This window comes from Drosophila sulfurigaster, chromosome X (genome assembly GCF_023558435.1).
Source record: "Drosophila sulfurigaster albostrigata strain 15112-1811.04 chromosome X, ASM2355843v2, whole genome shotgun sequence".
NCBI lineage: Eukaryota > Metazoa > Arthropoda > Insecta > Diptera > Drosophilidae > Drosophila > Drosophila sulfurigaster.
This window is the reverse complement of record NC_084885.1, coordinates 24,263,125-24,277,768: the sequence shown is the minus strand read 5'-3', so window position 1 is coordinate 24,277,768 and position 14,644 is coordinate 24,263,125. Positions and strand designations below refer to the sequence as shown.

The window sequence follows — 14,644 nt, the reverse complement described above, 5'->3', positions numbered from 1 at the left end:
TTTCTTTATTCAAACTGTTTATAATTAATATTATTAGACACGCTACCCAAAGGGCAGAAGGAGTCATGTCCGACCCCATAAATTATATATATTCTTGATATCCGTCTGTCATCTCAGAGACTATAAGAACTAGAGATAAAAGTTATTTTCAACAGCACTTGTAATGTACTTATAATAACAACTACAGTATTAAGGAATCCTGGAAATTTGATTCGAACCAGATAAAAAATGTGTAAGTTATTTATGAAACAGTTTAATGACTGCTAAAGCTTCTTCGTTTAGATCTGCTTCCATATTGTCGTTCATGTTACATTTTTTGAAATACTGCCGCACAAAATGATCATATACTTTTGGTTTTTTTTATACGCAATGCCAGTGGCAAAGCATGATATTGTAAATAAGGCCAGATAATGCAAAATAAGGACTGTATGCTCAAGATCATACGGCTTATGCCTATTACCAGGTCTGTAACCACTTTTAGTGACATTTTTTTGTACTAAAACTGCATCTCGATCGACCTTGGGGGTATCCGGATTAAGTGAGATGCGGGAGCCATAGTAACGCAGAAAGTAACCCATCGAATGCATCAGTAGGCAGTACACCAGCCTCTAGTTGAAGCTTCTCAAGCTCTGGAGACAAATACTTGTAAACTGAATTTTCAGGGATTCTGGCTGGAAGATCTGCCAATTCAAATCACTGGTGAGAGGGGGCAATTTCGCTATCAACGGGGAATCCTGAATTTCAGCATTAGTTTGCTTTATTTTTAAATTTATGGTCAGCACGATACTGTTATAATTATCGCCAGGTTTTGTTATAAGCTTCAACAATGTTATGTAAATCGATGATTTTCGGGACCTCAGCCATTTCTGCGAGCTGTGATATGTTATTCCGCTTATTCACGACAAATGATTGAAATTGTTATAGTGGGCTGCAATTTCTTTTCTAGCCTAGGCTCAGTACTCAGCTCATTTCAGTAGTGTTTGTAAAGCATACATATGTACATGGTATGTATGCTTTTACATACGTCTGCTGATAATAAAAATTTGATCACCCACTTGCTGCCGTGTGTGCGCATTATGCATCATGACTGGCTCTCGCAAAAACAAAAAAATTTGCTCAACGCAACTGATAAACAGAATTGTAGAACTACTATTTTCATTTTTGGTTATATTCATTCATTCAGCAATCGTACTTCGAATAAACACAAGGTACTTTTGATTTGAATCGTCTGGTGTTGATTACTAGCATTGTGAAATAACTCGAACAATTTCAGAACAGAGGCATCAACAACAACAATCAATGTTATCGTCTAACGAATAATATCGATTACTTTGTACCCTGCATTCGCGAATCGAAAGTTCCCATTAATATCTGTAATTTGGCTAATTTGAGATGGTTGTTCGTATAATCAATATATAAATATATTAACAAACTATGCTTTTAATTAATAAATACATTTATTGGTTTCGATAAATTTGATTTGAATTTTTGAAAATGTGGTCACATTGACATGCACGAGTTGGCAGCCTTGCACAGAACTGCATTTGAATTTATCGATTAAAAAAAAAGCTACGCTAAACAATCTAAGTTCATAGTTTAGTTAATTAAATCAAACTATTAAGCAATGGATAACTTTTCGAAGCCTATGCAATATTCTGCTGAACAACAGCAAATGTGCAACGCTTTTAGAAATGTCTATGCAACATTGCCGAATGCGAATGGCGCTTACTTTGGATACGGGCCGCAAGCTCGGCCACAATTCCAAGCATTCAGTGAGGAATATGACGATGATGAGGATGATGAGCAAATGCGCACCTTGTTCTGCAATAATTTGGACGAGCGCGTTACAGAAGAGATTCTGTATGAAGTATTTCTACAAGCTGGCCCCATTGAAAGCGCACGTATTCCTTTGGATAATACGGGACGACAACGGAATTTTGGTTTTGTTACATATCAGCACAGAAGTGCAGTGCCGTATGCAGTAAAGCTATACCAAGGATTGGAGCTGTTCCAAAAGAAGGTCTCAATTAGGCAGCATCGCCCACGACAAGGGTCCTCCGGCAATGCCACAAATGATCATGTCGGTCCGAGTCGGCATGATAACAAAAACAAATTTAATAGAGATGATATAAGGCGACAATCCGATGAGAGCAATCGACGTAGAATGCATCAACAACATTCGCAGCAGTGGAGGTAATCGAAGATCTGATCGACGCTATAGTCATGGCAAGAAAAGATTGCTTTGAGGATTAGGATAGTTATCAAAGAATGTATACAAATAAAATAACATTTATTTCACAACATTTTGACTACACAATATTTGTTATTCATCTTTTTACACACAATTAAGCAGAGTTAGAGAAATGATTGCGATTGAAGGCATTGCCTGCATATAAATTAGTATATTGAGCGACTTTTGTCGGTTGCAAGTGATCGACCATCGACTCCAAGGCACGTGTGGCATCTGCACGCAAGAAGCGATTAGACTAAATCATCACACTCAACCTCAAGCGACTTGGACTTTAAAGTAAACAGCTCAGTGCACTGCAGTGGCTGCTTGACATGATGCCCAAGCTACTTGTGAACGTAAGTTTCGAACAGATCGCGTCAGCTGAATGCATGTCATGTGCATATGAGTATCCAAAAAGTCGGAGTGATAGCGGATTAAGCGTACAATGGATCTCAGACTAGTCATGTTAATCTCCCACTTGATGCAATCCAATTGATCGAATGTGTTTATCAGTGCACCGCGTGACTTTTCAAAACGTATCATATTCGGCGGGAAAGGAATTCCATCTGCGACATTTTAGTTACCTGCTTCTTTGACTTTTGTTTTAATCGAGTGTGCTGTACTTTCGCAGTCAAATGTATGTTGGTCCAGTTGGGACCCTGTTATCTGTCGTGCAGAGAAACTGTTTTGCTCCTATTCAAAATGGGTAGCGGGTATGTCACAATCGAGCACACTTGACTCTAGCTTTTTAACTAATTCATTACGATGTTTGCTCTGATAAGTCAATAGATTTTTGCGGTGCTATAAATATATTTTTTAAACCTCTGAATTAGTTTCTTTATTCAAACATTTCACAATTGATATTATTTAATAAAGATAGCCGAATGCCAGAGCTTTAGTGTTAATTATAATTATATCTAACCTTAATAAATAAATAATAAAGATACGTGTCATGTAATGTGTGCCTTTTTTTGTAATTTTAATATTACACAATTATGAGAACAATGCTACTTATGAATATAAATTGCTTGATTCCAGGTCTAGACTGCAATCTGTTGCCAAAGTTGCTTTTAATTGGAATTGGAATTGGAGTGGGAATTGGAATAGGAATGGGTTGCATTGGCCACAAGCCAAGCCAGCTGCCACGTAGCAGAGTCGAGATCAAATTTAAAAGCAGTGCGCTAATAAATTATCCCTAGATGGATGCCACACACACACACACACACATACTCGCTCACAAGATGTGCTTCAGCTTGAGCTTGAGCTTGAGCAGCAGCATCACAAGTAGTTATAAAGAGAGTGGAGAGTGGAGAGGAGTGAATACATATTTGTAGCTGTAGATGCCGTAATGCATGCACACTTAAGCCCTCAAGAGTGCCCAGCCAAATGGCATGACAGAGATGGATACACCCAGATACTAACGTATGTACATACATACATGGAACAGTTTCCTGTCTTACGTCGTCGCACTTTTCCATCCCATCCCATTCGGTTTACATCAGGGAACAGATTCCACTGCAAGTGCAAGAACACGAGCGAGAGAACACACCAACAACAACAACAACGAGTACGAGAACGAGAAGCTTAGCAAAATACTTTCATAATAATCTTTATGCCACGATGTTTCGGCGGCTAACAACATGAACAAAAAATAAGAAAGGAAAAAAAGGATGCGCAACACTTCTTTGCCCTTTCGGCAAAAATAATGTAAACAAGTAAGGCTGCATTAAAAATAAATGTGTGTGAAACTTGCAAACACCCTAAAAATAAATATACTATATCAACATTCTTATGAAAATTTGAAATTTATAGAAACTGTAGAAACTGTAGAAATATGATCACAAATTATTGGGCTTAAATATATTTAAATGGAATTGCAATAAATATTTTTGTATTCACATTCATTGCAATTCCATTTAAAATGCGAAATAAAATCTTTGTGATCCTGTTATATTTTATATTTTTAATTGCTTAACCTTTAAACTGTGAACTATAATCAAATGTCAAAAGCAGCCAACGCTAGTAAATTTATCGCTTGATATGAATTTATTTGTAATAAACGCTTAAAGCATAATAATAATGTCACTCATTTCATCCATCTTTTCATCCTGTCTATTACAAAAGCTGTCAGAATATAAACCACCCACTTGCAGCTATATTTATATTTAGAGGGTATCACGGGAAAAACTGAGCACCGAACGTATGAAAACAAGTAAGAAATCTACAATCGAGTGTGCTCGACTGTGAGATATCCGCTACCAATTGGAAATAAGGGTGCGGGATTATTCTTAAAATATACCAAAATAATATACTTCAAAAATACTGAAAATATACCATCCATTGTATTTGGTATATTGATATAGTACAACATTGAAAATATACCATATGGTGCAAAATACTCACAAAAATACTAAATTCTACATAGCATAGAATGAAAAATATACCAGATTGGCAGTAAAAGGAACTTAGATCCTTAGTATATTAAGTAGTCGGTTTTTCCCATACAAAAATATTTCTTATATGAGTTCTATAATTTTCATCCGATCGCCAAATTTTCAGCAATAAAGTCTATACTTATTATTATGTACCAAAAATCGAGACTCTCTTTTTTTATCTTTCATAATCTCTGAGATTTCGATGTTCATACGAACGGACAGACAGACAGACGGACATGGCGATATCGTCTCGGCTGATCAAGAATATATATTTATACTTTATAGGATCTGCTTGTTACATACATTTGCTGCCGCCACAATGCTATAATACCCTTCTACACTTTGGGTAGCGAGTATAAAAAGAAACAGCTAAACGAGCATAAACTCAAGGGTTCAAGCAGCTGGGACGTCTGTCGTGGGCGAATCGAAATTCTAGGGAAAGGGGCAGACGGTTATAAGGGGAGGGAGGCGGAGGGGCGTGAAGCGTACAGGTTGGCGTAGTTGAGTACACTGTGATTTGTTGCTGCTGCCGCTGTTGTTGTTGTTGCTACTTCTGCTTAAGTTGTTGCCTCTTCCCCCGTTTATTTTTCTTCCTCGTCTTTTCGTTTTTATTAAGTCAATGTCGGCTTCCAGTTTTTTGTGCCCTTTTTGCACTCTTCTGCGAAAATCCCGCGGCAAAAAGATGCCCGAAAAAAACAGCTTGAAAGCCGGTGAGCAATGATAGAGCATTAGGGATTAGAGATGAAAGATATTAGTTGGCAGCACAACAAACAAGCCTAAACTTATGTGGAGAATGCTCTTGGACTGCATGCTTCGATCGATTGCCAAATGAAAGGAGAAAAATATGCAAAAATTCTCATAAATTTATAGATGAAGATTAAACGAGAACGAGAATGAGAACTCAAAAATATTTGTTACAAGTTTTTAGTCCAAACAATGGTCACACAATATTTGCTTTAACAATTGCAATTTATGGCAAAAGAAATATATTTGAATGCATTTCCCAATTTCACTTTCGTCAGTATTGCGCAAACACTGAAAATGTGAAATCGATTTTTCGAAATATGAACAAAATAAAGGATTTAAACTTCCAGATATTAATTGTAATGAAGAAACCTTAGATTTTTAAAGTAATAAAGTAACTTGTTTATTACGAAAAAGAATTAAATTAAAGCATTTCTGTCACTTTATCTTTAATCTTTATACTCCTAATTTAAAGATATAATTAGAATAAAAATACATTTGTGTGATAAATCTTTGCTTTTCGATTATTTAAGTAATTAAAGAAACTTGCTTAGTACAATATTTGTAATAAGAATTAAATAAAACCTCTCTCACTCTCTGTCAGAAATAAATATAATACCTTAAATATCCTTTCCACTCAATTCATTTTGTCTCAACTAAAACACTTTGAAAATCAACTTTAAATAATTATCTTAGCAAATTCTCTTTTGCATCTGTTGAGTTCATCTCTCTCATACCTCAAGAGTTTTTGTTCATTGTTCAATAGCCATCATACCATTTTCATTTCGCATATCTTGAGATATTTTCATATCTATCTGCGATATGCTTCGGCATCGGTCAGTCAGTGTATGAGATGGGTCAGGATGTTTTTGTTTTTGTTTCTGTTTTTGCATTTTGTTGTTGCTTTTGTTTTTCTGCGTTGTGTTGGCTTTGGTCGGAAAAACTCTTTTAGCTCCTCGCAGGCATTTACCTTGCGCCCCCCCTTTCTGCTTTCCCCTTTCCCCGCTTCCTACTTATTTTTTGCTACTTTTTTAGTACATTTTTTGGGAATGGGCGGAGAATGCTAAAAGCAATGTTGGATTATTGGTATATGCATATGTATATACGTGTGTTTGTCTGGTTGTAGATATGTATGAAAAGATAATACAAATCTCTAGCTGACTAGGGAGTGCGTATAGCTGTGGGCGTGGCACACTCTCACACACACACACACACACACACAGAGAGACGGACAGCGGCACCCAAAAGTTTATTGCTCCCCCTTTGTCCAACATTTACAGCTTACCTCTCTGTCTGGGACTTCCCTCTCCCTCACCCTCCATCTCGCTTTCTCTCTCTCTCTCTCTCTCTTGCTCGCTAGCCAGGTGAGCTTTATATGCAATAATTTTTCTCACAATACCCTGTAAACTTTGAGCCTCGAAAGCAGGTTGTTATGTGCAGACAAATGTACGAAATTAAAGCGATGAAAATTACATGTATTTACTTGCAAAAAAATTGAAAATCGTTTAAACATTTCAAAATCGCCAAACATTGTAATATTAAATAAAATATAAAAATGTCAAAATCAACAAAAAATTGAATATTACTTAAATAGAAAAACGGTCAAGTTTATCAAAATAGAAAAGTTGTAAAAATCGACAAGAAAATTTTATTTGAAAATTTCAATTAAAAAAATTTAAAAATTGAATAACATTTTAATATTGAAAAAGCTCGGGCAAAATTTGCAATATAAAAAAATTGAAAAGTGATCAAATTTTTCGAAGTAAACAAGTAAAAATCAACAAAAATGTAAAATAAGTCAACTTGTTTAAAATAAAAATTATTAAAAATCAACAACAATTTAAATATACAAAAAATGGAAAAAGGCAAAATTAAAAAAAAAAATAGTTGTAAAAATCGATGTAAAGATTTCTCTCAGTTAGAAATTGTTATAGTGCAAATTACTAAATGAAACAATTTTCGGAGTTCTGCAGAACTGAACAAAAAATTCTAGAGAGTTTCAACTGGACAACGATATTACACAGTATAAATATATGGCTAAAAATGTATATTTCTGACTGAATGAATTTATATTAGACCAATAAAAGTACGCTATGCTAACAAAACATTTTAATACAGGGTGTTTTCCAGCTGTGCTTGCTTCTTAATGCGCATTTCTGTAAACATGGTCAGCAATAGAAAAGTTCGACCAAACTAAATCAAAGATATTTGGCGAGCGATAAGCATAGCTAATAAATTTATCCAGGGTATCTGAGGACCACCCCAGCAGCTGTCACAATTTTTTGTTTTTTTTTTTTGGTTTTCGTTTCGTTTTTTTTGGAAAAGTTTTCTGTGAGGACTGAGCTGGATTTAATAAATTCTAATGTTTGCTTACCGTGGCCGAAAGGCTTTCAACCTGAAACCGCACACACATGATAGATAACGAGAGGGTGAGTGAGAGAGGGAAAGAGAGAGAGAGGGGGGAGGAATGGAGTTGAAGGAGCAGAGCTGGTCGGCTTGGTTTGGTGTATGTATCAGCCTGCAGCTGCTGCTGCAGCAGCAAAAGCAAAAGCAGAAGCAGCATTCAGTTGCGTTAGCTGCAGCTGCAGTAGATTTACTTTTATTGCAAATTGCAACGCCGCCAGGCAGGACGAACAAGGATGCATATTCTGGTCCTTGCATTCGCACAGCAGCTGCCACATGATGTAGACATTCAAATGAATGAAAAGAGACAGAGAGACAGAGAGAGAAAGAGAGAGGAGGCAACTCTGGCACTCTTCGACCTCCCTTGACCACTTTTTGGCTTGGCTTCCTTCAACAAAAACAACAAAAACTGCTCGCGGGGCAGATGCTGTGAGGCATGCAACTTGCCCGAGTGCTGCACAAATATTTAGCACACTTTTTTTTGGCACCCACGCCAAAGAGTATTCTAATTCTGTGTGCTGCAATGTGTAAGCTAAATTATATAAATTCCCAGTTCCGTCTGTCTGTCTGTCCATCTGCTTCAATAATGATCATTCGCTTAGATCATAAAATGGTGCTTACGAAGAATATATTCTACAATCTGTTCATCTATTTATTTGGTATAAAATAAAATTATCATATAACTTAACTCACCTAACTTTCATTAAATTTGTCACAGATACATTTTCATGCTATTGGTAAGCCCTAACGATCCTCCTATCATAAAATAGCGATGACTCTCAATTCCGTCTGTCTATCTGTCCATCTGTTTCAATGCGAATCACTCACCCAGATCAAAAGGTAGAGCTTACTAAGTTTAATCACATTTGTTGCAGATACATTGTCTTACTATAGGTAAGCAATATTCCAAATATAGCGATTTCTGATTCCGTCTGTCTGTCCATCGGCTTCAATGCTGATCACTTTATCCTTTCAATATCTAGAGCTTATAAAGTATATATTCTACGATCTGTCCATTAATTTGAGACTAGCTTTAATTAAATTTGTTGCAGATACATTTTCTTACTATAGGTAAGCCATAATTATTGTCCGTCTGTCTGTCCATCGGCTTCAATACTGATCATTCGCTCAGCTCAAGAGATAGAGCTTACAAAGAATATATATTCTATAATCTATCCCTCTAATCATATTCATTATTCACCTAGCATTAATGCAATTTTTCACAGATACATTTTCTTACTATAGGTAACAAATTTTGTTATCTGTCTGTTTACTCTGATTAAAATTTACCGTCAATTTAAGTCTTCAATTAAGTGCAAATTTCGACTTCGGCTAAGACTGCAAAATAATAATACTAAGAATTTGAAAGCTTACATTTAATAATACTGCCAAACTGTGCCAAAGGGTATTTCAAATTTGCTACATTTTGGTACAAACTTTACTTCACTACTCAGCTTTACGACAGAGGCAGAGGCAAAAGTGCAATGTGCGACGTCGAGACGCCGTCTGTTTAATTAGTAAAACGATTTATCCAAGGGGCAAGAGTCAAATGGGCCAAGCACCACAATACCAAATGGTGCGCAGCCTGCAATTTTGATTGTGAAGATGTGTGTGTGTGAGAGTCTCAGATTGTGGGGAGAATGTTTTAGAGGTTGGATTTAGTTTTGAGACTATATAATGTCCTTGTGGGGTCAACGTAACCAAGTCCATGGCTTCACCCAACTGCGTTGTTTGCGTCGCACCATTTCCTGAACGCCAGCTGGCTTCAGATTTGTCATCGTCGCAGGCGGCGATGGCACCGATTGTGGCGGCATCACTGGCAACTCATCGGCAGCGCGAAGTCTACGCTCATCGTCCTCGGCCATGCGATCGACATAGGCCTGAGTGGCGAGGCCAACACATTGTCGATACTCGTCCATCACGTTGAAGCACATGCACGATTGCTCTTTATTGTGGCGCAGGCAACGGATCAACTCGTCGGCCACATTGACGCAGGGTATAAAAGTCTCGTCCCTGAAATGTCGCCGTGTCTGATCCGCCATGCGATCAAACTCCTGCACAATATCCTCCGGCGACCTGAGCTCATCGAAATACAATCTATTCTCGGACTTTCTCTCTTTCAAGACTTAACTCACATGCGTTGTATATCCTCGATGGCGCTGAGCACGCTGCCAGGCTTCAATTTGGCTTGCATTTGCTGTTTAGGTTGCACTTCGGACTTCATTCTTTTGATAGCAAAAGTCTCCTTATCTATTTTTTTCAATTTCAATTTGTTGTGCCCTCGGCTACTTAATATTTTAATTGGCCAGAAATCTAATTAAGAATTTGAGTTCGCATTGGTGAATGTTGATTTTCGAAGATTATGCCCAACAAATACTGACAAGCAAATGTCTACGACTTAAAACTGAACTCAGAGCAACCAAGATTAGTGAAAATATAGTCTTGACTTGATTTGAAATAAATAACGATTAAGTCAACAATCGATTGCTTTAACTTGTGAATAATCATAAAAAAAAGCCACTAAACGCAAATAAATATAAAGATCTTAGAAACAACTTACAAGTTATATTTTTGATGGTTTGAAACTGGTAATCCAAAATGATGCAACTGTAAAATGAAAAAAAGAACACGCATTTAAAAAGACCAAGATATTAAAATTGAGAGCATTAAAATAATAAAAATATAATAGTCAAGTACATAAAATTAATGAATCTTAATAAAATAAGTTAGAAAACCACAGTCGAGTATGCTCTATATTTGGTATATTGATATACTATAGTACTACATTCAAAATACACCAAATTAATATACCATGCAAATACTAAAATATATCGTTATCTATATTTGGTATATTAATATAGCACTACATTCAAAATATACCAAAAATAATGTTCCGCAAAAATACTAAAATATATCGTAATCTGTATTTGGTATATTGATGTAGTGATGCATTCAAAATATACCAAACTAATATACCGCATAATACTAAAATATACCGAAATCTATGTTTGGTATATTGTTTTAGTACTACATTCAAAATATACCAAATGAATATACCACAAAAATACTAAATAATATTATTACGTTCCAAATATACCAAACTAATATGCAGTAAAAATACTACAATACTAAAAAGTATTCATCTGAGTGAGTCTTAAGAAATAAATATGATATTAAAGTATTGCGAATAATTTGAACACTTGAACATTCCGTACAAAAAATTGTCGAGAAAGTTAAGAGATTAATAACTAAGATTTACTATTTTGTTTGTAAACACAAAAAGCAGAATAGTTTAAAATATTAAAAACTTTACAGAATAGTTGTGCGAAAACATTACGACGAATTGCAAACTCAGCGTAATGAATACGAAAAGCGACTGCTGAGCGAAGTTTTCTAATGATCTAGAGAGCTAGAGAGAGAGCCACGACGTTTTTACTTAAGACTTTTACTTTATGTGTACATGTTTTATGCGACAATGTTGTTGTTTGTTCCGTCGAATGAGCAAAGTTTTGCGGTTCTTCGGGAGACAATAATAAAAGTATGCATTAGCTGCATATGATGTTACATTCAAAGTTGCTAGAGCCAAGCTGTTGTCCTCGAAGTCGTGTCGTGTCTCTCTTCCTCTCTAAGATTCGTGATGTTGATGTTCAAGCTATCCAAAGTTTTGAATTTAAAATTTTTTTTGGTTTAATTGCGCGTTTAGATGCAAAGTTTTCGCGCGCAAATGAAGCACAAAAGTTGAGCCACAATTTCCAGAAGCAGCAGCAGCGGCTATGAGTGAAGAACTCAACTGTCAATTGCAGGCTGCACTTCATCAAAAAAACATACTTGGTCAGCAGAAAGACGCTTCCATGCTCCAGGTGCTCGGCCCCCAAACAACTTTTCGATTGCCAGGCAACAACAAAAAAAATCCTCAAATAACAAAAAAACACAAGCAAAGAAAAAAAAAACATAAAGAAAGAAAGAAGTTTTTGTTCGCTCGTTGTTGCTGGAATTTCGTTATTGGAATTTTCATTGGCCACAAAAATACTTTTTCGATTAAACTTTAACGGCGCGTGAAATGCTCCGGAAAATGCTCCGGCAAACAATGGTTCGACTTGAACAGCCCCGCCCACACAACTCCCTAATCTCTACCCTCCCCCTTCCCTCAAGGTCCCCGCTGGCAACATTCTTTCCACTTGCGCCCATCTGCAATTGGCAAATCGGAAAATGATTAATTACAAAATTGGGCAGGAAATCCCGAACTTGACCTGCGTCCTTTGCCAAAATGCCAAATGCCAATTAGCGCACAAATATTTCTCTCTGCCTTTCTCTCTCTCTCTCCCTCTCTTTCTCTTACACTCATCCGGCTAATGGATATAAATTTGTATCGTTATACGAAACATCAAAGCGGCATGCCCCAAATTCTAACGCAACCTCTTTTGCCAGCAATCGCAATCGTTATCGCTAACGTCCCTTACCATATCTGTCCGTAAAAAAAAATAACAGACGCCAAACAAACAAGAGAGAAAGCAACAGTCGAGTGTGCTCGACTGAGAGATACTCGCTACCCATGGTCAATCAAAGCAAAACAGAGCGGTAAAGTATACCAAATTAATATACTGCAAAAACACTAAAAAAAAAAACATACCAAGGGGTATATTTGAAATAATGATAGAGTACAACAGTGCGGTGTTAATTTTAAAATATAAGAAAATAATATACCGCAAATATACTGAAATATACCAAAGGCTATATTTGGTATATTGATATAATACTGCATTCAAAATATACCATAGAATGCAAAATATACCAGATTTGTAGCAAAAACAATTAAGATGCTATATTTGGTATATTGACAAAATATACCATAGAGTACAAAATATACCGTATTGTCACCTAAAGCAAGCCCGCTCACATTGTGGCAGCTGCATGTGGGATCGGTGCGACCTAACGAAATAACAATATAAAACAAAAACGAAAACAATATTATAAGAAAGAAAACTGTGCTCTCAAACATAACCTGCAACTTGGAGATAAATTTGAAGGAAGGGTTGTCAAAGCTAATTGTTAAAGAGAAATTTCGTAAATGATGAGTAACATAAATTAAATGATTAATTCTTAGCATCTAACACGACTCTTAAAATCATCTAAAGCGATCTAATTTTATATATTGCCAACCTCCAACTTGCAGATAAATTTGCAGCAAGTGTTGTCAAAGCTAATTGTTAAAGAGAAATTTCAAAGATGATGTGTAAATTAAAAGATTAACTTCTAGCATCTATGTTAGATGCTCTCTTAAACTCTACTAAAGTAATGAAATTGTAAATATTGTCAATATTAAAAGATTCACTTCTAGCATCTAACATCATTTTTAAAATTAACTACAGTGATCAAATTTTTGTTATTGCCAACTTGTAACATGCACTTTAACTTGCAGATAAATTTGAAGTACCAAATTGTGATCCATTAACATCCAAATTAAAAGGTTAATAAATGTTTATTAGTATCGTGTTTTATGTTGTTATGGGTTGTTACAAAAATTCAAGTGATTCAAGTTATCGAAGTTATTGAAAAATGAATCAATGAAATCAATTGAATAATTAACTGAATTTAGTTAGTTTATAAATGAATCAATGAAATAAATTGAATAATTAACTGAAGTTTAGTTATTTCTTGCAAAGCTCATTGCGACAGGTGCGGACATAAGGATCCAGTTGTAGGCGATGCCACCAATGCAATTTGGGAGCTCGACGCAACGCGTGCTTATAGTTCATCATCTGGTTGAAGGTGATGAAATTACGCCTCAGACAATGGGCATCATGATGATAATTGCAGAGTTTATCATAGATCCAAATGCGACGATTACACAAGCGTGTGTTCTGCCCCAACGGCGGTGCTTTCTGCAAGAACATCTCGAACTCGGGACGATTAAAGAGCACAGCCAATGTGCGAAACGATGGATGCTCACGCAACTCGACGATCGCCTCACTGGGAATGCAATCGAAGCGCACACAACTCAGCATATTGAAGGTGTGGATGGAACGTGAATCGTAGTCATGAAACAGCCAAATGATGATTGCGATTAACACCTCCATTTCCGAATTGACACAAATCATCGGCGAGTTGAGGACACCCATCAGCACTTGCGGCAAGAGTGTTAGATATTCCTTGGTACTGATCATGGTCAGAAAATAGCGATTAATACGCAACATCTTGGGAAAGTCCAAAGGCATTGACGACACTCTCATCAACAGGTGTAGGCCGCAAAACATATAGAAACCAATTTCCTCACGTGCCAAGCGTGGATTGCAAAAGAGCTCCTCGAATTGACGCACCAACGCACTGATCCTCAGATGTTTGGCCGAACGATACGTGGTCATCAGGAGTTCGGGGGGAAAGACATAACTCGGCTGGTCCATCCAACGATAGAGCAATTGGAATGCCTCGACACTCACAAAGCATTCGGGCAGCGAAAAAACCATTCCGGGCACGCCGTTCTTAAAGTAATTTGTGGTGCGCTGCAAGATTTCCAGTTTGCACTTGATTTCCCTGATGCCAATCATGATGGACACAATGTTGTCGGCACGATCCTGAGCACAACGCGACTCATCGCAAATATACGGACCATAAGGCTGCGCAAAAGTTTGGAGTAATCGTATTAACAATTGATGAAATGTGAAGTGAAACACATGCTCAAACCTGAAATATCAAATGTATATGTACTTCGGGATCGGAATCGGGATCAGCAGCTGCCATGGCCAATTGTTTGTACACAATTTTGCAGATGAGCAAATCTTGCCACTTTCAATTGATACAACTTTAAAAAGAGAGAAAAGATGCAAGCTCTGTG

At 36.6% G+C, this 14,644-nt stretch overlaps 3 protein-coding genes and 1 pseudogene across 3 annotated transcripts; 1 reads left to right on the top strand and 3 right to left on the bottom strand.

Moving 5' to 3' along the window:
• Positions 1 to 237: 237 nt before the first annotated feature.
• Positions 238 to 1,075, bottom strand: LOC133848782 (uncharacterized; annotated as a pseudogene).
• A 480-nt stretch (positions 1,076 to 1,555) lies between these two features.
• Positions 1,556 to 2,293, top strand: LOC133848677 (RNA-binding protein 7-like). Its single transcript, XM_062284332.1, has one exon. The coding sequence runs from the start codon at positions 1,625 to 1,627 to the stop codon at positions 2,195 to 2,197; it is 573 nt and encodes a 190-aa protein (XP_062140316.1). The 5' UTR covers positions 1,556 to 1,624; the 3' UTR covers positions 2,198 to 2,293.
• Positions 2,294 to 9,292: 6,999 nt separating this feature from the next.
• LOC133848919 (uncharacterized) lies at positions 9,293 to 10,197 on the bottom strand. The gene is made up of 2 exons (XM_062284663.1): positions 9,948 to 10,197; positions 9,293 to 9,888 (listed from the first exon to the last, which is right to left on the bottom strand). Exons 1-2 carry the CDS (start codon positions 10,034 to 10,036, stop codon positions 9,504 to 9,506), a joined length of 474 nt encoding a protein of 157 aa, XP_062140647.1. The 5' UTR covers positions 10,037 to 10,197; the 3' UTR covers positions 9,293 to 9,503.
• Positions 10,198 to 13,421: 3,224 nt separating this feature from the next.
• On the bottom strand, positions 13,422 to 14,644 carry LOC133848027 (uncharacterized). The gene is made up of 2 exons (XM_062283393.1): positions 14,494 to 14,644; positions 13,422 to 14,426 (listed from the first exon to the last, which is right to left on the bottom strand). Exons 1-2 carry the CDS (start codon positions 14,548 to 14,550, stop codon positions 13,461 to 13,463), a joined length of 1,023 nt encoding a protein of 340 aa, XP_062139377.1. The 5' UTR covers positions 14,551 to 14,644; the 3' UTR covers positions 13,422 to 13,460.

Excerpts from the sequence above, each read along its gene's own strand:
- LOC133848919 (XM_062284663.1), bottom strand. The coding sequence starts at position 10,036 with ATGAAGTCCGAAGTGCAACCTAAACAGCAAATGCAAGCCAAATTGAAG. Across the intron at positions 9,889-9,947 it reads ATCGAGGATATACAACGCAT|GTCGCCGGAGGATATTGTGC; the intron begins GTGAGTTAAGTC and ends CGATGAGCTCAG.
- LOC133848677 (XM_062284332.1), top strand. The coding sequence starts at position 1,625 with ATGGATAACTTTTCGAAGCCTATGCAATATTCTGCTGAACAACAGCAA.
- LOC133848027 (XM_062283393.1), bottom strand. The coding sequence starts at position 14,550 with ATGGCAGCTGCTGATCCCGATTCCGATCCCGAAGTACATATACATTTG. Across the intron at positions 14,427-14,493 it reads ATATACATTTGATATTTCAG|CCTTATGGTCCGTATATTTG; the intron begins GTTTGAGCATGT and ends ACTTTTGCGCAG.